General features: G+C 35.1%; 1 protein-coding gene across 3 annotated transcripts in view; it reads left to right on the forward strand.

The window, feature by feature from the left end:
• The first annotated feature begins 833 nt into the window (after positions 1 to 833).
• Positions 834 to 21,663, forward strand: part of PJA2 (praja ring finger ubiquitin ligase 2) — a 77,957-nt gene continuing 57,127 nt past the window's right edge. Inside the window, exons 1-3 of one of the 3 annotated variants that reach the window (XM_054589988.1) lie at positions 834 to 936; positions 19,491 to 19,608; positions 21,081 to 21,281. In XM_054589988.1, the coding sequence (XP_054445963.1) occupies positions 19,578 to 19,608; positions 21,081 to 21,281 (232 nt within the window). In that variant the 5' untranslated portion in view covers positions 834 to 936; positions 19,491 to 19,577. Of the gene's footprint in view, positions 937 to 1,061; positions 1,238 to 19,490; positions 19,609 to 21,080; positions 21,282 to 21,663 lie in introns of those variants that run through there. The other 2 variants (XM_054589987.1, XM_054589986.1) reach the window with 2 other exon arrangements.

Raw genomic sequence — 21,663 nt, forward strand, 5'->3', positions numbered from 1 at the left:
AGATGGGAGGGGAGAGGAGAGCGGGACTGTAATTAGAAATGTGGACATGTTTAGGATGAAAAAATAAGGCATGTGCGGGACGAAGAAACAATTTAATGTCACTGACATGATTAAACTTGTTAGCTGGGTTTAAATTAAGCAAGGTGTTCATGGACTACAGCTGTGTATTTATTTCAGTTCCATACGATGATAGCTGTTACTTCCCAGTGTGACAACCTGTCAGCCTCAAGACAAAAACTGGAAGGCTCTGGCCAGGCCAAGGATATGAAGAGGAAACGCGGGCCTCCCGTATAAACCCTCCCCCGCCCCAAAAGAATCAGAAATGAAGGTGCAAGGGTGCGACTGCAGGATCGGAGGGGAGAAGGCACTGTATAGTGCGCAGACTCAGGGTAAGCAAATGTGCCCTTCCTCAGTCTATTTTTTTCTTGTACCGCTCCTATCTGAACTACAACGGAGTGAATATTATTCCAAGAGACCTTAACCCTGCTAGCCAGGTTTCCAGTATTATTAAGATTGATTTTTAATACTTCCATTTTCGTTGTTGCTATTGCAATTTCCGAAACTCTAGTTGCGCCAGTCCTACCCTTAGCTCTCCACACCCTCTTCCCTTTCCCCGAAACCCCGCCCTTTTCTCCCAGCCCAAACCACAAAAGGTAGGGCTGCTATAGCCCAGCACGGTGCCCCGCCCCCTCCCCCAAACGTCGCAGTGCTGCAGGGAAAGGAGGCGGGCCCAGACTGGGGCGTGGGGTGGGAAAGAGTATATCTTCTCCTTTTTCTCTTCGGCCAATCTGAGAAGTCACCCTGACCGAGAGGGAAGGACCAGTTTGCAGAGACCGTCTGAGTACTTTTTCCCTTTTTCTGCCACGTCCCAACCATTGACGTGACCCACTCCTCAGGTTCCGATTGGATATGTGGGTTTTTCTCCGCAGAAGCCCTGTAAGTCTATTGGCCGATGTTGTCTTGGGGGCAGGGTTTGCGTGCCCTTCTCCTCTGCCTCTATCACGACGCAAGGGGCGGGACCCGCCACCACCGCCTCTGCTTCCGCTGCCGTCTCATCCAACGCGAGTGCCACCACCTGCCGCTGTGCGTTGGGCGGGGGAGGAGTCGGAGGCGGAGAAGAAGGCGGTGGTGGCGGGTGGAGGATCAAGCGCTGTTCTCGCTCTGGAGCCCGCTGCACAGTTCGGTGAGGGTTGTTGTTGTTGTTTTTTCCCAATCTGGATTGTTGCGATGTCGCAAGGTGCGTGAGGGTCGGGCGAGGAAATTGCTGCCTTCCTCTGCTCCCTTTCTTAATTTCTCTGAGAGGGAGCGGGGCCTGTCCCTGGTCCGCTGCGCCGGCCATGGTGGGTGGGGTTGATGGCTGTTAAGAGGCCTTCCTCGCCTCCAGGGCCCTGTCCAGCCGGGACCCGGCGCCGTGTTCGTGTCCGGAAGGATGTCATCGATTGGTCTTGGGGGTCTCCACCGTCCACTTCTTCCTGCTGCCTCTTCTGCTGTCCTTGGTGCCTTGGCCAAGGACCCCTCACCTTTCTCCGTACACCCGCAACTGTATGAGTTTCTCCCCACTAACCTCCCACCCACCTTCTCTGCCCATTTCCAGCCACCCCACATAGAGCTGATCCATCTTATGCCATAGGCCTGCTGCCCACCTCTCCCGAAAAAACCGTCCGTTGCCGTCGCCCTGCTGGCTGTATTTGCATTTTTCCCGGTTGTCACCGTGGCTTGGGCACGCAGGCATCCTGTACAAACCATAGCAGTCGTTTTTCTCCCGATACTTGCACCATTCCATCAATGCTTCTTCCCACTAAAGATGTCTGGTCGGAGCACGCCTCTGGCAGAGGCACCTTCGATGTGGCCTCCCTAAGATTACTGCTTTTAATCATTTTGCGCACGTTCAAAATGGTGAGTTTAAAGACGCTCAGCCAAGTTAAAGAGGAGGAGATAATCTTTTTTCAGGAAGGAGGAACTCTATTTAGGAAATGCCCCTCTCTAGGCATTAATTACAATTTATTTTACATATGCATAGACACTGCTGGGAGTCTGCTGGTTCTGTGAAGTTTACGTGTTTTTTTTAAAGGCTTACTATATTGTCATTTTTATCATGATCTGTCAGTTACATTTTTGAAAATGGCAGTCACCTCTGCCGAAGACTACAGATCATTTGAAGAGTCTGTAAATATGCATGAAGATAACAGAAATAAATGTTTGAACTATTTTTTCAATTTTATAATTGCCTTATGGAATTCATGTCATTTTTATATGCAGTACCTTTAATTTAAAAAAACTAACCACAGACATGCTAATATTGATGTAAAATTCAGCAATATAGAAAAGGAATGATTAGGTAAAATGTAAACATTTCTTTTAATCCCCCACCCCTATTTCAGTGTGGAAAGTTAACAGTTCAAATGCATCTTTCGAAGCACTTCGAACAAATATAAATACATGTAAAGTTGTTTTGGGGGGGGTTGTATACCAAATACATTGATACATCACTTGCTTTCTTAATTATGTATCTTGGACATCTCTACTTGTTATAGGTAGGAGTCCCGAATACTTTTTTATAAAAAAGGTTAAGTGATATTTCATTAATTTGGGCTATAAATTATTTAACCCTGTCCCTTACTGAAAGAAAAGCCAACTTTTAAATTTATTGGTCTTTTTAATTACAAACTTTAAATCTTTATAAATTTTAAAAACACACAGTATGAGAGAATGTAAAGTTCTCCCACTTCCTCTAGTTCTACCTTCAGAGTCAACTATTCAGGAAACTTCCTCTGTATGTGATTATTTCTGGAGCATGGATTCCTAGAAATGGAATTGCTGGGTAAAAGGGTATGCATACTTTAAATTTTGATAACTCTTTCTCATTATTCTTTTCAAGGTTACTTATTACCACTTTTAATGCATTTCTTATCCAGATGAACTTTAGACTCAATTTCTAAATTAACTAAAAAATCTTTTAAGTATTTTGAATAAGGTTATGTTGAAATTTTAGATTAATTTGGAGCAAATTGACCTTTATAATGTTGAGTCTTCTCCCCTTAGAAATGTATGTATGTATGGTATCATTCTATTTTATTCACATCTTGTTCTGTATCCTTAGGAAATGTTTTATATATTTTTCCCATATATCTTAAAGTCCTTAATATTTCCAGTTATTTTATGATTTGATTACTTTAGTGCATGGAAATTTTCAGTAACATTTTCTTTCGGTGCTAGGAAAGCTTTTGAATTTTTCTGTTTATCATGTATCAGATCACTTCATTGAGTTAGTTGACGATTATCTGGCAATATTCACAGTTTTGTGACTTTCTTTTCAATTTTTATAAACTTACATGTTTTCATCTTTGCTTTTCCTATTTCATGCCCTACACAGTGTTGAGCAGTAACGTTGATAGCTAAAAACTTGCTGTTCTGACTTTTAAGGGGAATGCTTGCAATGTTTTAGCATCAGTTATGATGTTTGCTAAAGGTTTCTGATAGAGACTTTTTTGTTAAAATGGTTTCTTCTATTCTTGGCTTTTCAAGATAATTTTATTGTTTTTCATTTCTGATGAAAAATCAGAAATTTTAGAGACACTGGGTATTAAATTTTATTGATGTTTTTGACATCTTTTGAGCAGTTATATAAGGGCACCATTAATATTTCCTGGTTAATATTTTCCCAAGAGAGCTCCTTTATAAAGATCAACTGTATTGTGCATAATTTACCTATAATAAAATGTATATATTTAAAATGTACAGCTCAGTGTGTTTTGACAAATGTTTATAACCATGTCACCACCACAATCAAGGGTAGAATATTTTCATTACCACCATCAAGATCTGGATTATTTCTGTCATCCCCAGAAGTTTCCTTCTCTGCCCCAGGAAGTCATTCATCCTCTTTTTCTTACTATAAATTGGTTTCATTTGTCTAGGATTTCATATAAATGGAATTATTTAATATGTACTCTTGCATCTGACCTTTTTTTCTCTGAGCATGACGTTTTTTAAGATCATCCGTGCTTTTGTGCTTAAATGGTTCACAACTTTTTCCTGCTGAGTCCATCGTATATCGATTTACCACAGTTTGTGGACCATTTTACTTATTTATGGATATTTGGATTATTTCCAGTTTGGTGCTGTTGTTATTAAATAAAGCTGCTATGAACCTTCATTCATGAGTTTTTGTGTGAACGTATATTTTCATTTCTTGGATTTGGAAATGGATTTGTTAGGTTGTATGGTTAAGTGAACGGTTAAATATAAGAACCCGCCAGAGTGTTTCCCATTTCACAATTCCAGCTGCTCTACATTCTCATTAATACTTGATTCTTTCAGTCCTTTTTAATTTTTGCCTCCCTAGTGGATATGTGGTAGTATCACACTATAACTTTAATTTGCATACATCTGATAAAGTGAAATTGAGAATTTACTTGTGTTCATAGGTCATTTTATGTGTTCCTTTGTGAAGTAATTGTTACAGTCTTTCACCATTTTTAAAGATTGGGGTTCTTGATTGAGTTGTAAGAATTCTTGGTACATTTATTGTGTAGGTCCTTTGACCCATGCAGACACATATACAAAGCTTGCCATCTGAAGCTTGTTTTTTTATTTCCCTAACTTTGAAAAATAGAACTTTTAATTTTGATGAAGTTTATTTTTTTTAAGATTTTATTTATTTATTTTTAGAGAAAGGGAAAGAAAAAGCAAGAGAAGGAGAGAAACATTAATGTGTGGTTGCCTCTCACTGGCCTCCAACTGGAAACCGGCATGCAACCCATGCATGTGCCCTGGCTGGGATTTAATTGGCAACCCGTTGGTTTGCAGGCCAGCACTCAATCCACTGAGCAATACCAGCCAGGGCTAATTTTGACGAATTGTAGATTCTCAGTTTTTTCTTTTACTATTTGTGTTTCTGTGTTCTTAACATTTGCACAATGAAAAGTTGTACAGATTTTGTCTTCTACAAGTTTTATGGTTTTGGTTTTTATGTCAAGATGGATTATCCATTTGAGTTAATTTTTTTATACTGTGTGAGATAAAGGTCAAGGCTCATTTTCTGAGTTCTAGAACCATTTATTGGAAACATTTTCCTTTCCCCCATGAATTAACTTAGTCAAAACTGAATTGACCGTATATGTGAGTCTGTTACTGGGCGAACCCTTTGATCTTTGTACCTATCATTTTGCCAATACCACATTGTCATACCATATTGCTTTCTCAGAAGTCTTGAAAAATTTTTTTTTCAAAATCATTTCGGTGATTTTACTTCCTTTGCTCTTCTATAAAATGTTTTAGAAGTGATTTGATTTCTACAAAAAGTACTGAGGGGATTTTCATTTAGGTTGTATTAAATGCATTGATCAATTTAGGAAAAACTGATATCTCAATATTGAGCCAATATATGATTATGATCCAATTAATGAACACAGGATATCCCCATTTATTTAAATCTTCTTTGATTTCATTTGTCAGCATTTTGTAGTTTCAGCATACATGTGTATGCTGAGAAAAAAAATCCCATTTTTTCTAGACTTATATGTAGGTAGTTTACCACTTTTGATATCAGTATAAATGATAATTTTCTTAAAATTTAGTATGCAGTTGTTCATTAATGTCATTGATAGAATGGAGACATACCTTGAATCTAGCAACCTTGCTAAATTCACTTAATCTAGTAAGGCTCACCCCTCCCATTCCCCCACCCCCAGTTTTTTGGGGATTTTCCTATGTAAATGATATCTTCAAATATAGAACAGTTCTTTTTTTCTTCATTTTCAATTTGTTGTGTGTACAGCCTCCTCTCTTTTTTCCCCCTTTATTTTATTGACTAGGATCTCTATCATGATATTAAACAGGAGTGGTGAGAGTAGATATTTTTGTCCTGTTCCTGGTTTTAAGAGGAAAGCTTTTAGTCTTTAAGTATAAAGGGCCTTTTATCAAGTTATTTTATTTATTGTTATATTAAGTGTAATAAGCCTTTTCGCAAGAAAAGGATGTTCCCATTCTGTTCGTAGATTGCTGAGAGTTTTTATTATGAGTGGACATCGAGTTCACTCAAATTTTCTTGCTGTATATATTGAGATGATTATATGGTTTATTCTCTTTGGTCTGTTAATAAGATGAACTACAATGATTTGTTTTCAGATTTTGAACCAACCTTGCATTCTCTTAGGTGTACCTCTCTTGGACATGATATATCATTTCATGCATTAGATTTGATTTGCTAATATTTTATTGAGTACATTTTTGTAGCTCAAACAAAACCACTGCATATCTCCCAGTGGTTTAAGTTTTTTTTTCTTCTTTAGAGGTGAGGATTTAGGTAGGGTTTCATTCCTTTCCCACGTTGGCAGTCCCTTCCTTCCACCACTGGAGTGGCCTCTTGAGTGTTCCAGCCTGTTTCCAGTCTTTCCAGCACCCAGTAGAGACCTGTGGATAAGAGCCTGTGATTGCCAACTTTATCCGTTTCTGCAGTTCTTAGGGATTCTGTACTTTCCATCTAACCTACACTTAATTTTTATCTGCAATATAATTGCCTTACCGAAGGAGAGGGAAATAAATTATCTAGAGCCTCTAGAAAATCACATCCAGCATTCAGCAAGGATGCATTTTGTGGAGAACTATTATAAGAATGACACTAAAAGGGTGTCAAATAAGCTAGTAGAAATAAAATGGAATAGTTCCAAAGAAGTCAAAAAAGGAGGAATAAAGGAACAAAGAACAGATAAGAAAGATGGAAATAAGAGCAAGATGATACTTAAACTTATCTGTATTTTAATAATGTTAAGTTTAAATGGATTAAGCACTTCAGTGAAGATACAAATATTTGTTAGGCTTTATAAATGAGATTCAGCTACAATCTGTTTATAGAATAAATGTAAAGGCTCAGACAGAATGCAAATAAAAAGATGGAATAAGAATTGTCTGCAAACACTCAGCAAAAGAAACCTGGTGTGGCTATATATTAACGTTGTACAAAATAGACAAGGCAGAAGAAGTATTAATATTATAACTGATAAAGAGGAAAATATAATAAGTGGGTCAATTCATCAAGAAGACATAAAAATCTTAAGCATGTATTCATCTAGTAATGTAGCTTCTGACTATAGAAGTTAATGTAACCAGGAGGAAATATAGATAAGCATTTATAGCTAGAGATTTTAAATATATATTAAAATGTCAGTAAGGGAATAGAAAATTTGAATTACGTGATTCATGACTTGACATAATTTACATTTACAAAACATTGTGTTTAACAACTGAATACTACATCTTTTAAGTGCACATAGGACCTTTGCCAGAATATTCTGACGCTTAAAGAAGTAGCATCAGATTTCAAAGGATAAATTATACAGTACGCTTTTTGAATTAATTATAGTGCAGTAACAGAAAAATAACTAGAAAGCCTCCAAATGTTAGAAATTAAGACATTTCTAAATTATCCATTAATCAAAGTCATAATGGAAATTAGAAAACATTTTCATTGGAAAACAATAAAAAAAATACTATAGAACTTGTGGATGCAACTGAAGCAGTGCTTTGAGAGAACTTTATAGTTTCATATGCCTGTGTTAGTAAAGACAAAAGGCTGAAAGTGAGTAGTATGAACTCTCAACTGAAAGGAGAAACAAATCAAACTGAAAGAAAGTATTAGATTGGCCAAAAAGTGTTACATTTTTTCCATAAAATAAAAGATATTTTTCATTTTCAACAATAACTTTATTGATTTGGATATTTTAAGTATGTTGGCTGTCTCCTGCTCTTGGCTTCTAGTGGGTAGAGGCCAGGGTGCTGCTAAACACCTTCCAGTGCATAAGACAGCAGCCCCACAGCAAAGAGATACTTGGCCAAAATATCAGTAATCAGAGAAACCTCACAAATCTTTTTTGACGTGTTCAGTCAGTCACAGCACCTTCTCCATAAAATGCCGAAGATGTTGCATATTTTCTTCTATCCACATTAGTAAAATGACTGCACAAAAATTCACCAATTTTGGTAAGTTTTTTTTCAATGCATGCTGATATGACAGCTGTCACAATACAGTCTTAACAAAATTGTTTCAAATGAAGTTAAGGACATTTTAGCACTACTAGAGCCATCTTACAGAAAAAAACAAAGGACTTTTTTGGCCAACCCACTAGAAAGAAAGAAATAATAAATGTAAAAGTAGAAACCGGTGAAATAGAACAAATTTACAGTTTGTTCAGAGGACTTAAAAATAATAAATGTAATGAACTGGTCAATTAAAAAATGGGAAAAAAAACACAAATTACCAATACCAGTAGTGAAAAGGGAGGCATCACTACAGATTCTATAGATATAAATTGTTAATAAAGGAAAATTATGAACAACTTTATGTTAATATATTTGATAACTTGAATGAAAGGTAATAATTGAGAAACAAAAATCAAAACAGACATGAATAAATGGAAAATTGAGTTGTCTGATGTGTTTTAAACAATATGAATTTATCAAAAACTTTTTTACAAAGAAAACCCAGGCCTGGATGTCTTCATTGGTAAATCTTACAAATATTTAAGTAAGGCATGATGTCAGTTTTACACAAACTCTAATGAGAATTTAAGAAGCAAGCAAGGTAACAAAACCATTTTCCAGAATGTTTTATGATTTTGGTATAATCCTTATAGGAAAACCTGACAAGAACATGACAGATTATGGTATTATATTTTTTATGAACATAGATACAGAAATAATTGAGTGGTATGTTAACAGGGTAATACATTACAGACTTGTACCAGGAATGCAAGATTAGTGTAGTGTTTTTAAAATAATGTAATCTACTTCTTTACAGAACAATGTAGAAAAACCATATGATCTTATCTGTAGATAACAGAGAAATCATTTAACCAAATTCAACATCCATTGGTGTTAAAAGTTCTCATCAAAGTAGGAGTAGAATGAAACATCTTTAATTTTTTAAAGAGTATTAGCCAAAAATCCACAGCTAAGTAACGTCATACTTAGTGGATGAAAGTTCTAGCCAAATATTGGAGAAACTAGGATTCAGGTTCCAGCCTAGTTTACGGATAGAAAACAACCTCAAAAACCATTAACACACTAGAAACAGATATTCACAAAAGTGTATTACTGAAATACAATTTTTTATAATACAATTTTTTATAATCATCTCCATTTCTATAGAAGATAACCACGGTAAGACTAATTTGTGTACAAATTAAGTTTAGTTTTAATAAATTTAACTTGATTATGTAAGTGCAGAAAGAATAATGACTGACCATATAGGCTCTTTTAAGTCTTCTTTATGGAACTTTTCACAAAGAATCTCAAATTGGACTTTCAACAACTTCTTGGGGCTAGGAATCCAAGCTAGGGACTTGTTCAGCTGTTTCCTGTTACAAAGAGAATAGGTATTTATTCACTTAGCAAGTACATATATTATCATGAAAAGTAGAAACATTTAATAAGAGTTCCTGAACTTTGGGGACTCAAGTAGGGAGAAAAAGGTAAATTTTTCAACTTCTGTTGTAAAGGTACACTTTACCAAATTGATCTTAAGTTATAGATGGCATAAAAGAGGAGGGGGAGGTCCTTTAAATAGGAAACAAAACATAAAAGAACTGGCAGTGTTTTAAATGAAGTCTATAAAAATTATAATCATCTTTATTAGTTTTATTCAGTGTTATGTAATTCTTGTTTTGCTTCCTTTTGGGTTAGCAGCTTTATAATCCAATCCCTTTTCCATTGAAGTTTTAAAATCAGCTCTCGCTAGAATGGCTCAGTGATTTGCGCATTGGCCTGTAAACCAAAAGGTTGCTGATTTGATTCCCAGTCAGGGCCCACTCCTGGGTTGTGGGCCGAGTCCCCAGTTGGGGGCATACGAGGGGCAACCCATTAATATATCTCTCACATATCATTGTTTGTCTGTCTCTGTTTCTCCCTCCCTTTCTGTATCTCTAAAATAAAATCTATATTTATGCAGCTCAGTGTTAGGATCTTAAAGTTATAAGACACCTGCATTTTAGAATACTTGTCAGGGTCCTTTCCATGAATATCCTTAAAGATGGAGCACTTTTCCAGGAACATGCTTGCAAAAGCAAGTAAAGCAGTAAGTGTCTGTAAATGGGAAAAGACTTGAAAATGGCCATGGTTAAGAGACCTTGTGAGAGAATTCACATACACACACTCACAAATGACTCAGTTGACTTAGTTATCCATTCATCCGAAGTGACAAAAGATTCCAAAGGCAAATAGAGAAATTTACATAGTTGTAAAAGAACCTTAACTCTTTTAATACAGAGGACAATTATTTTTCTAAGTAATGAAAGACTTAATAAAGGCAATATGAAGCAAAGGAAATATTTTCATAAGGTATAATCTTTGTTTCCTAGACAGATTACATTAAAAAGGGAGAACCCTTTGTTTTGTTTTGTTTTTTTATTTCTCATGAAGAGAAAGCCAGTAATCAAAAAAAAAAAAAAAAGAGAAAGAAAGAAAGAAACAATAACAAAAAAACCCCTGTTCTTTCATCAGAGTAAAAAACCAAGTCCTAATTTTGCACTGGGATGCTTTGGATATTAAAACACTTTCTTGTCTTTAACGTTAAAAAAATAGATTCTAGTCTTAGTATGACTACACATAAAATTCCTTTCTCATTTATTTTCTACAAAACTGCAAGTTTCTGTATCCTTTCAGGTATTGTCCTATCTATAACAATTATTTTACTTTAGGACAAAATTTTTTTTCTTTCCTTTACAAAACAAAACATGCCATTTATATATTTCCTTATCCAAAAGTAAACACACACACACACACACACACATTCTATTTTCTTTACCTACTTTCCATATACAGTCATTTTCTTTCATCCTTATTATTCCTGGTAGTGTTAATTATACAAATTAGAATCCTTTAATCCTTAAGAATCCTTAATTCCTAGTGAAAAATAAGAAGCAAGCAATTGTGGACTGGAAATTATAAATATTTTATAACTACTAGAAGTATATTCTTTCTCATAGTAAATTTTTCAAATTGGCACAAACGTGTTTAATAGACCCAAATATCTTTTTCTGTCTTTGTAAAAAGTCTAAAAACCATACGTAGATAAACTTAGCATTGATGTTTATCTACTTAGAAATGCTTTAGATATTAAATGAATATCCATTATTTAATTTAACTTAATATAAACTTTTATTTGTTTATTTGATGTACTTTTAATAATTACATGTGGATTAGGCATTAAACAGCTAACCATCAAGTTATTTTTCTTATTGATAAATTTTGAAGGTATAGTTCCTTTTATTCAACGAACAAACTTAAACTAACCTTTATTTACCAAAGATTGTCTTAGATTATGTGAACTTAAAAAATATTTGGGCTAGTTTCTATAATTCTGAGAGTATACTTGATTTATATAAACAATTTTTAAAAGACAAATAGAGTTTTTTACAAATTCATTTTGGCAATACCATTTGGAGACAGGAAAATATATCTCTAACATATAGACCAACACACACACAAACATCTAGAAAGACATAAAAAGAGATCTTACAGCTTTTTAAAGAAGATGTTTAGCCATATCTTACGTATAAAACTCAAAAGTAATTGGATATAAATTGTTTCTGATGAACTAAGTTAAGGTTACTTGCTGATATCGCTAGTGTTTTACTAAAGATTTTTTATTTGCATGCTGTAAAGATCCTTTTAGAGCTGTTTTTGGAGTCATTTTTGTCTTTTAGAAGCTTCTATTTAAAGAATGCGTTTCATTGTTTCATAGTGGTTTGGAACCCTCTCTGTAAAGGATACTTCTTAAGGTGGACTTATCTAAGTTAACAATTCCCCGGAGTGGCTACTGCAGTTCCAAAAGTTCACCCATTTTCCAAAGGGCACATGATACTTGTCCATTGACCAGGCAGAACTCATTTTTGCCTTTAGATTTCTGAAGATGTCTTAATTACGCGGAACCTGTTTTCTAACAACTCGTCTGAAACACGGGGAATCATGTGTTTTACCTCCTTTTTAACAGAATAGGGAGATTAACCAAGAAGCTTCAACAAACTACAGGTAGGCACAATGAAGTCAGAGAGTTCAAACACAGAGAGTGGAGCTTGGATCCAAGAGGGACTTAGCCTCAAACTCCAGGATTGATGAGAAAGCATGAGCTCATTGGGTCTCTGGGTACCTGCACCTGTTTGCTCATCCACCTTGGAGTCACTGAGGGTCTTTGGATTCCACTTCTGATGCCATGAACTGTCAAAATTCAAAAATAACAGAAGTAAAACTGATGAATTGCTGAATTAGTAAAAGTCTATTGTGTATACATAAAAAACAAATTTGCAAACCAGGAATACTCAAAGCAATCATGGAATGAGGTTCGGTGGTATATTGTTATAAAACAGCTTATGTAGTGAGAAAGTTGCTGGTTCCAATTCAGATACTCCTACTATTGTAAATTGATAATTTAATACACCTAATCTGCTGAACATCATTGCTTAGCCTAGCCTATCATAAATGCACTCAGAACACTTACATTAGTCTACAGTTGGACAAAATCTAACACAAAGCTTATTTTATAATTAAATTTTGAATACCTCATGTCATTCATTGAATGCAGTATCCAAAAAAATGCCGTGGTGCACTGTAAAGTATTGGTTGTTCACCCTCATGACTGTGTGCCTGACTGGGAGCTGCAGCTCACTGCTACTGCCCAGCATTGTACTGCTAGCCTGGGGAAAGATCAAAATTTGAAGTAAGGTTTCTGCTGAATGCACATTGCTTTCACCCATCATAAAGGCGATAAACTGTAAGTAAGACCATTATGTAAGTCAAGGACTCTCATAAGCAAAAAGTGACACAGATCAAGTTAGCCTTGCAGAATAAGCTAAATTAAGTTTTATTCATATGACTAAACTGGCTTTGTCTGTTCAGAAAATTTCCTAGTTTGGTCTCTGTTTTTGATTTTAGCACAACCAAAAAAGTATGAAACCAAAATTATTAAAGTACATTTAGAATAGCATCAAAATATATAAGACCTAAGAATAAGTCTAGTAAAGCTTGGGTAAAACTTTTACACTGAAAATTACAAAACAGTGCTGAGACATTTTAAAATACTAAAATAAGTGGAAAAATACCCCATCTTTATGTAGTAGAAAACTCAGTATTATTAAAATAATCACATTCCTCCAGGTTGAGCTATAACATCAGTAAAAAGCCTAGAATTTCTTTATTTTGGTATCAGTTCCAAAATTGATAGCAACATATAAATGTTTCAGATGTCAAGACTGGTTATGAAATTATAATAATTAAGACAGTTTGTATTAGAACAGCAGTTTTCAACCAGCATGCCACAAGATGCACATTGGTTTGCCACAAGACTTTTTAAAACATGCAGTATCTGATTATTTAGTCAGGAGCACTGACCTCTTCTCCTTTAGATTGCCAAATAAAAAAATGACAACAGCCCACACAATAGCCATCTGATGTGAATGAATCAAAATTATACCTAATTTTTTTGTCAGATTGACAAAAATTATATTTTGGGGTGTGCTGCAGAATTACAGTGATTAGTTTGTGTGTGCCATGATATGAAAAAAGTTGAAAATCACTATTATGACAAGGGAGACAGACTGAGGAAGAATAGAGAGAGTATCTAGAAACTATAGACCTTCTCATATGTGGTTTCTTGATTTGTGATAAACGTTCCACTGAGGTTAAGAGAAAGCATTTATTTTTAATAAATTGTGTTAGGTAAACTGGATATCTATGTTAACAAAAAAAGAACCCTGACTTTTACCTGATACTGTATTTCAAAGTTTATTTGAGTTGGATAGTAGATACAGATTTAAAAGTTATACTTAGCAATCTCTTAGAAGAAAACTTAGGAGAATATCTTACATCACCCTGGGGTAGGCAAAAATTTCTTAGAACATAAAATTGATAAGTTAGAATACATAATATTAAACATTTGTATTCATCAAGACATCATTAAGAAAGAAAAGACAAGCCACATACCACAAGAATATAGTCATAATAAATCTGGTGAAGGACTTGTATCCAGGAAATAGAAGTAACTCTTACAAATCAAAAAGGAAAAGGCACAAACAGCCTAATTTTTAAAATACGCAAAAAAGTGAGCAGGTTCTTCACAAAGGAAGGCATCCAAGAGGCCAATGTGCATAGGTAAAGGTGCTCTGTACTGTTACTCACCAGGGAAATGCCACAATGCAGAGCCATCACACCACTACCAGAATAGCCGAAATTAGAAACTGACAATACAAGCGTTGCCAAGGATGTGAAAAAGCTAATATTCTTTAGTATTGCTGGTGGGAATATAAATTGTTTCAGCCACTTTGGAAAACCAGCATTGCCTGTTAGAGCTAAACCAAACTCTGTAATGTGATTCCAGGTCATAGGTTCCTAATATAGGTAAAGCAAAACAAAAACCACGTGCAAGGATGTTTATAACTATGAATGCATCTCAGAAATATTTCGTTGAGAAGTATACACACACAAAATAATTTATACTATATGATTACACTTGCATGAAGTTTTAAAACAGGAAAAACTAATTTGGGGTAATAGAAGACAGGACAGTGGTTGCCATTAGGTGGGAGGAGTTAATGGCTTAGAAGGGACAAGTGAAAACCTTCTGACGTGATGGTAGTATGTAATATCTTGAACTAGGTGGTAGTTTTTCAGATGTTGACACGTAAAAATTCATTGAAGTACTGTATGCTAAAGAGTTTTATACTGTATTATTGTAAAAAACCCTTCAACAAATTATTGCAAAGAAAAGGAAATGTTAAAAGGTTTGCCATGAAAATTTCCAGATTTCCACGGAGTACAGGAAACCCATGTACACATCATCTTGTTTCAGCATTTTCCATGCTTGTTTGCCTCCCTAGCCCTCTCCCTGACTCATATATGCTTTTTTTTTTTTTTTAGTTAGAGCACATTTAAATGTCTAAATTAATCAAATATATTAGTTTTGCTGAGCATATTTTGTGACTGTCATCAAATATAACTTGCAGCATTTTGGTATGCATAACATTGAATTTTCTATTTTCTGTTTTCCTGTACCCTTCATTTTTGCTTTCCTGGCTTTGATGTGGAAATAAATCTCTGCTACCTCTTTATTCTGAACTTAATTTGACTTGTGCATCTCAAAGGAGGGTGGGTTGAGGAGGGTCCTTCTTATTTGTGCCACATCTGAAGCAGAGATCTTTTTACCTAAAAGAGAAGTTTGAACTATATTCTTCATCTTTTTAATGGATTAATATTTTATTTTTTCATCTCATTTTGTTTTTGACCTTTCTTTAAATTTTTATCTTCCTTAGACAATTTTACCTCCATTAAACTATGGAAAATTTTTATTGTTATAATGTGTCCAGTATACAAAGTCTGTCCATAAGGTATCCAGCCATGTAACAGGAAAAATAGAGACATTTACTGAAGAAGATACAAGATACAAGAAACATTGTACATCAGACAATGAGGCCTCAGTTCCCTTCAAAGTGGGCGCCTTGGGATCTCACACAGTTCTGCAGCTGCCCTGTCATGTTTTCCTGAATCTCACTGATGGTCTGAAATCTCTTCCCTTTCACAGGTGATTTAGTTTTGGGAAAAGTCAGAAGTCACAGGGCGCCAAATCTGGGGTGTAGTGGGACTGAGTTATCTGGGTGATTTGATGTTTCACCAAAGAACTCTGTGTGAGATGTGATTCTTGAGTGGATATGTTGTCGTGATGAAGCTGCCAATCACCAGTTGCCCAGAGCTGCGGCCTTCTGAATCATGCGAATAGTTTCCATGGAGGAATGTTCAAGCTTAACGCAAAATTTGATGCAGATTTACTGCTCTACTTGCTCTGTCATTTTGATTGTGACGGCCACACAGTACACATGCTCACTCAATGGTGTCTACCGCCCCTACTGACTCATACAGTGAAGTCATCATTCTTCACACATGTGCCTTCCAGTCCACTCTCCTTGGCTGCCAGGTTGCATTGATGTCGTGCAAACTGTTCTCATTATATAAACAATGTCTGGACGTTTCCCTGATAGGCCTCGTGTGTGTGTAATAGAATATTCTACAACAACATGTATGGACCTTGAGAGCATTGTGCCAAATGAAATAAGTCAGACAAAGACAAATCTAGTATGATCTCATGTATATGTGGAATCAAAACAAACCAAGCTGATAGATAGTGAGAACAGACTGGTGATTGCTAGAGGTGGGGGTTGGGGGGATGGGGGGAGTGGCGTAAAATGGGCAAAGGAGTTCAAAAGGTGCTAACTTTCAGTTATAAATAAGACATGGGGATGTAATGTACTGCATCATGACTATAGTTAATAATACTTTGTGGCCTATTTGAAAGTTCTGAGAATGATAGGTCTTAAAATTTCTTTAAAAATTTATGTAACTGTGTACAGTGATTCTTGTGATTGTTTTGCCATATATACAAATATTGAATATTATGTTGTATACTGGAAACAAATGTAATAATTTATGACAGTTACACCTCACTTTAAAAAAAAGGTGAGTTCTTGCTCTCAGCAGATGGATCACAGGAGTATACAACCACACTTTCTGTTGAAACTGTCCTCCGGAATTTCAGTTGATTTCTTTCTCCCTCTGTGCAAAGCTTCATTTGAATCAGATTTAAATTCTAAAAGTAAGTGTCCCTGATTCAGTACCTATTTACTGAGTGTCTTCTAGGTAATAGGTGGAGCATAGGTGCTAAACAGCATTTCTGACGTTGCCAACAAGCAAAAGACCAGTATAATTCCTTTTGATAATGTCAGTCACAACATGACACTTTGCATACTGAGAAAAAGTAGAGTTTTTCAAGGGAGAAAATAAACTTTCATGAGATAGTATTAGAAAATCTTTGTCCTAGTAATAATTGCAAGTATAAGAAAATAGAGTATATGTAAGTACATGTGATTTTAATTATTTGTATTGTCTATTGCAGGATAATTTGTTAAGCTGCAATAGACTTATCAGCTCAGAACATTTATCATCTCACTGTTCGAGTGGGTCAGAAGTTCAGGAGCAACCTGGCTGGGTGGTTTTGGCTTGAGGTCTTTTGTAAGGTTACACTCAAAATGTAGGCTGGGAGTAGAGTCATCTGATGACTTGATTGTGGACGAAGCATCTGCTTCCCTGCTGGCTGATTAACATGGCTGATGCCAGAAGACCTCAGATCCTTCTGACTCTCGTCAGGAGCTGCCAGCTACTCATCACGTGGACCTTTCCATAGGACTGCTTGAGTGATCACATGATGTAGCAGCTGGTTTCTCAGCGAGAGCCAGGAGAGAGAAAGCAAGCAAGGAAGGAGCCACAGTGCCTTTTATGTCCTCATTTTGTAAATCATGTACTGTTACTCCTATCACGTTACCGTCATTAGAAACTAGTTACTAAGTACTGCTCACACTTAAGGGGAGCAAAGTAGACTCTACTTTTTTGAGGGGTGAAGTATTAAATCTGTGCACATATTTTAAAACCACCACATTGTTCTAATAGGTATGATGTTACTGTAATTTTAGGGTGGCAGGAATATTTGTCCATTTTGTTCATTGTTGTATACTCAGCACTGCACATGATGCTCTGGAACATGTCAGAATAAAGCCTTATTCCAAAGAAAATAGGTATAAGACTTGTAAACTTATATCCATGGTTAGCCTTTAAGATTGCCTTGTACTGTGCTGTGAATCTGTTAAGATTTGAATTACTTCAGATTATTTTTCTTATTATTAAAGCAATATTAAGTAGCCCTGTCTGGGTGGCTTACTTGGTTGAAGTGTGGCTCCATACACCAAAAGGTTGTGGGTTTGATCCCCAGTCAGGAGGGCACATACCTAGGTTGTAGGTTTGAGCCCTAGGAAGAAAACCAATTCGTGTGTGTGTGTGTGTGTGTATCTCTCTCTCTCTACACCCCCCCCCCAGCCCTGCCCCCTTCCTCTCTCAAATCAATAAACATATCCTTGGGTGAACATTTTTTAAAAAAACAATATTAATTAGAATTTGTATTTTTGCCCTTATAAGATTTTTAAAATATATTTTTACCCTTTAGCTATTACAAGCAGTCTGACTCCATTCAGATAGAGGATCACAACCTATTGCTAAATATATAATTCATAAGGGGAAAATGTGTTTGTATACTCATGTATGTTAATAGCTATCCACAGCCAGACATAACATATAGATAAACTCATTTGAAGAACTTTCATCTTCTAATAAATTTGAGTTGGTGATAGACAATTAGCTATAGCTCAAATTTTTAAATAAATCAGGTGTTTAAATTAAAAATTATGTCCTGCCCTGACTGGTTTGGCTCAGTTGTTGAATGTATTCCTACAAAGTGAAAGGTTGCCAGCTTGATTTCTGGTCAGGGTACTTGCCAGGTTGTGGGTTCAAGTCCCCGGTTTGGACACTCAGGAGAGGCAACCAATTTATGATTCTCGCATTGATGTTTCCTTTTTTCCCCTCCTTCCCTCTCTCTAAAAATAAATAAAATCTTTAATAAAAATAAATGAAAAATTAAGTCCTTATCAAACTTCAAGAAAAGCATTTGGCAATTTGCAAAATAGTAAATAATCGGATTATTTTCAAAACCACAGATCTTTTTATATTTGTTACATGGTAAATTTTGATTTTTCTAATTTAGAATATAGGTTCTTATTTGAGATTAAAATATCTGAATGATCAGTTGACTAAAACATAAGTGTATCATTATTTATACATATTAATTTGTTTATTAGTTTTTTTATTGTATACGCATTAATTTTTAATTGCCATAAGCCATTATTACATTACTTCTCATTCATTATATACTTGATGCATTAGTGATCATAAACCTAAGTTTGTTTTCTTAGGGTTAACTTTTTTTTTAACAGGCCAGGCTAAAGGAACAATATAACACTTGATGAAGAAGCAAAGATAGCATAGTGTTATAGATTCTCAAATAATTTGACCATGTACCCCAATCCGCACTTCTCCAAATATGCAGGGTCCAACAGAAGTAATGCCATTGAGTATGGGTAGTTGGTAGGGTACGTGAATGTCTCCTACAAGATGTACCGTAATTTGAACATTTCATCTGAAATTTCACACTGTGTTTTGAGTGTGATAGTTATATTACAGAATTTCATGCTTATGATTTTGTAATAAAATGTTTTCATGTAATAACCTGGCGTTATTTGTGCCGGACCCTTTTATTTTCACTTATAACTTACATGTTTACTTATAAATTTACTTATTTACTTATATATTACGTGTGTATTGTTATAATTGTTAACAATATAAGTGTTAAGGATGAAATATACTTACAGCAAGATTTTTCAAGAGGAGATGTAAAAACGGTTTTCAGATGGCTATCTTTTTGATTAATGTATCTGATCAGTTGTTTTGTTGGTGGTGGTGGTTATTATGGGCCTAACAGGTTTCACTAGAAGGAAGAGAAGTATTAGTTTTCCCTTTTTCATTTGTGCATGTATTAATATTTTCCTTAATACATGATTTCTTTGTAGGAATCTTCTGCAGCTTAACAGTCTTGTGAGTAAAAACTAAGTGACATTCAAAATTCCACTGAACTGGGCATACAAAAACTGCCATATATGTCACAGTATAGTGAAAAAGAGCCAGCAGGTAAGCACGGTGCCTCTGTCTTTTCCTGTATGTTGAAGACTTTGTGTTTTTCCTTCAAATACCTTCAGTACATAAACAACATGTTGTTATCATCTTAAGGCCAGTTTCGGTCCATATATTAAATATTTGTAAAGCTTAATTTCTAATTTTTGATATGAAAATAAATGCAAATAAGAATTCTTATATTTCTTTTCACATTCCCTTGGCTGCTTTTGTGCTTTCCACTTTGGAAACTATTGCATTATGGGACAAATTATTTAAACACTTAATTTTTTTTATCTTTAAAATAAAGTACAGTATCTACCTCATTAGGTTGCTGAAGGGATTAAGTAACATAACAGTTGATATTGTATTTTATAAGTACATGCTTTTTTTTTCCATGCTTGGGAGCAGTTATATTTCTTATTTTAATTAAATAAAAATATATGTTGTATGTTCTGACTATTCCATATACTGTGAGATAATATTTTGTTTAGTTGCTGCATTGTATATGTAAAATCTCATTGAATAAAAAACAATATATATAAAATACTGTCACATTTAGTAAAAAATACTGTTTACTGCTATATATTTCTTTGTCATCACAATTTAGTGTTCAAGTTATTCAGATGTTTATGGCTTATCTTACCATAATGTATGCTGTTGGTAATTTTGAAAGGTGGAATAGCATGTATTTGACTTGACTCATCATTGTTTTCTTTTAGAGAATTTTATCTGACCCTAACTCGTGTGATTTATTGTGGTCCAGTTGGTTCTTTATGATAGTATAGATACTGTTTAAAGAAGTTACTATTACCGTTGCCAGTAATCTATTCACTCTTAATGTAGTTGAAACCACCATCATATCAGGTGCTAGTAATTCACTCAACAAACATATATTGAGCACTTACAGGTAAGGTACTTTACTTAGATAATTTGGAGGATCATTCTCCAATACTTAATGAGCTTTTGCACTATAGCAGTTTGGCATATGAAAATCTTTTTTTGGCAGGTAACATAAAAATCTTAAATAACTTAAAGGGACCAAAGTTCAAAAGACATTTTTGTTGCCCTGGCTGGTGTGGCCCAGTGGATTGAGTGCCAGCCTGTGAACCGAAAGGTGCTGGTTTGATTCCCAGTCAGGGCATGTGCCTGAGTTGCTGCCCAGGTACCCAGTTTGGGGCATGCGAGAGGCAACTGACCCATGTATGTCTTGCACATTGATGACTCTACCGCTCTTTCTCCTTCCCTTCCCCTCTCTCTAAAAGTAAATAAATAATTTTTTTAAAGATACTTTTGCTGGTAAAGAGACTATATAATTCTTATAGTATTTCACATTTATTTTTTAAGTATGTTCTGTAGTATTGGTAAGATATGTTTGATGTTCAGTTGCGTATGTTTTGGCAAAAACTTAACGTGTTGAAACAGTACCCCCACTAGTCACGAGAATGAAGGTCATTGCTCTGCCTCTTTTATTTTTAACTGATTTTCAGCAATGGATCAAGAATCCAACAAGGCTGCCTGGCCCAAACCAGCAGGAGGATATCAAACAATCACAGGCAGGAGATATGGAAGAAGACATGCGTATGTCAGTTTTAAACCTTGTATGACCAGGCATGAAAGAAGCTTAGGTCGAGCTGGTGATGACTATGAAGTGTTGGAACTAGATGATGTTCCAAAGGAAAATTCCTCAGGTATGCAACATGGAATTACTTAAGAATTATTAATAAGCATGTAGGAATTAATCTTGTACTTTATGTGTCTATGAGGAAAATGCTGTACATTTTTTACCAAGAAATTCTATTTTGAAATTTTTATTTTAAATTGTATTGAATTAAGTATTAATATTAATACTTAAACACAGAACATGTTAGAATATGGCCAATCATTAAAATATAACTACATTGGCATGTCAGTGATTACACTGTCACACTCTTCAGCCAGAGGAAAATGTCTTTTTAATCAAAAAAAATTTTTTTAATGTGAACTGAGTATATTTTTCCTTGCATATTATGTTTAAATAATTTCTATGTTTTTAATTGTCTCACTAAATAGCTGGGCTCATTTGATTTTTTA

The sequence above is a fragment of the Pteronotus mesoamericanus genome, unplaced genomic scaffold (assembly GCF_021234165.1).
Source record: "Pteronotus mesoamericanus isolate MK-2021 breed Mesoamerican mustached bat unplaced genomic scaffold, CSHL_Meso_final scaffold_167, whole genome shotgun sequence".
NCBI classification, from domain to species: Eukaryota; Metazoa; Chordata; class Mammalia; order Chiroptera; family Mormoopidae; genus Pteronotus; species Pteronotus mesoamericanus.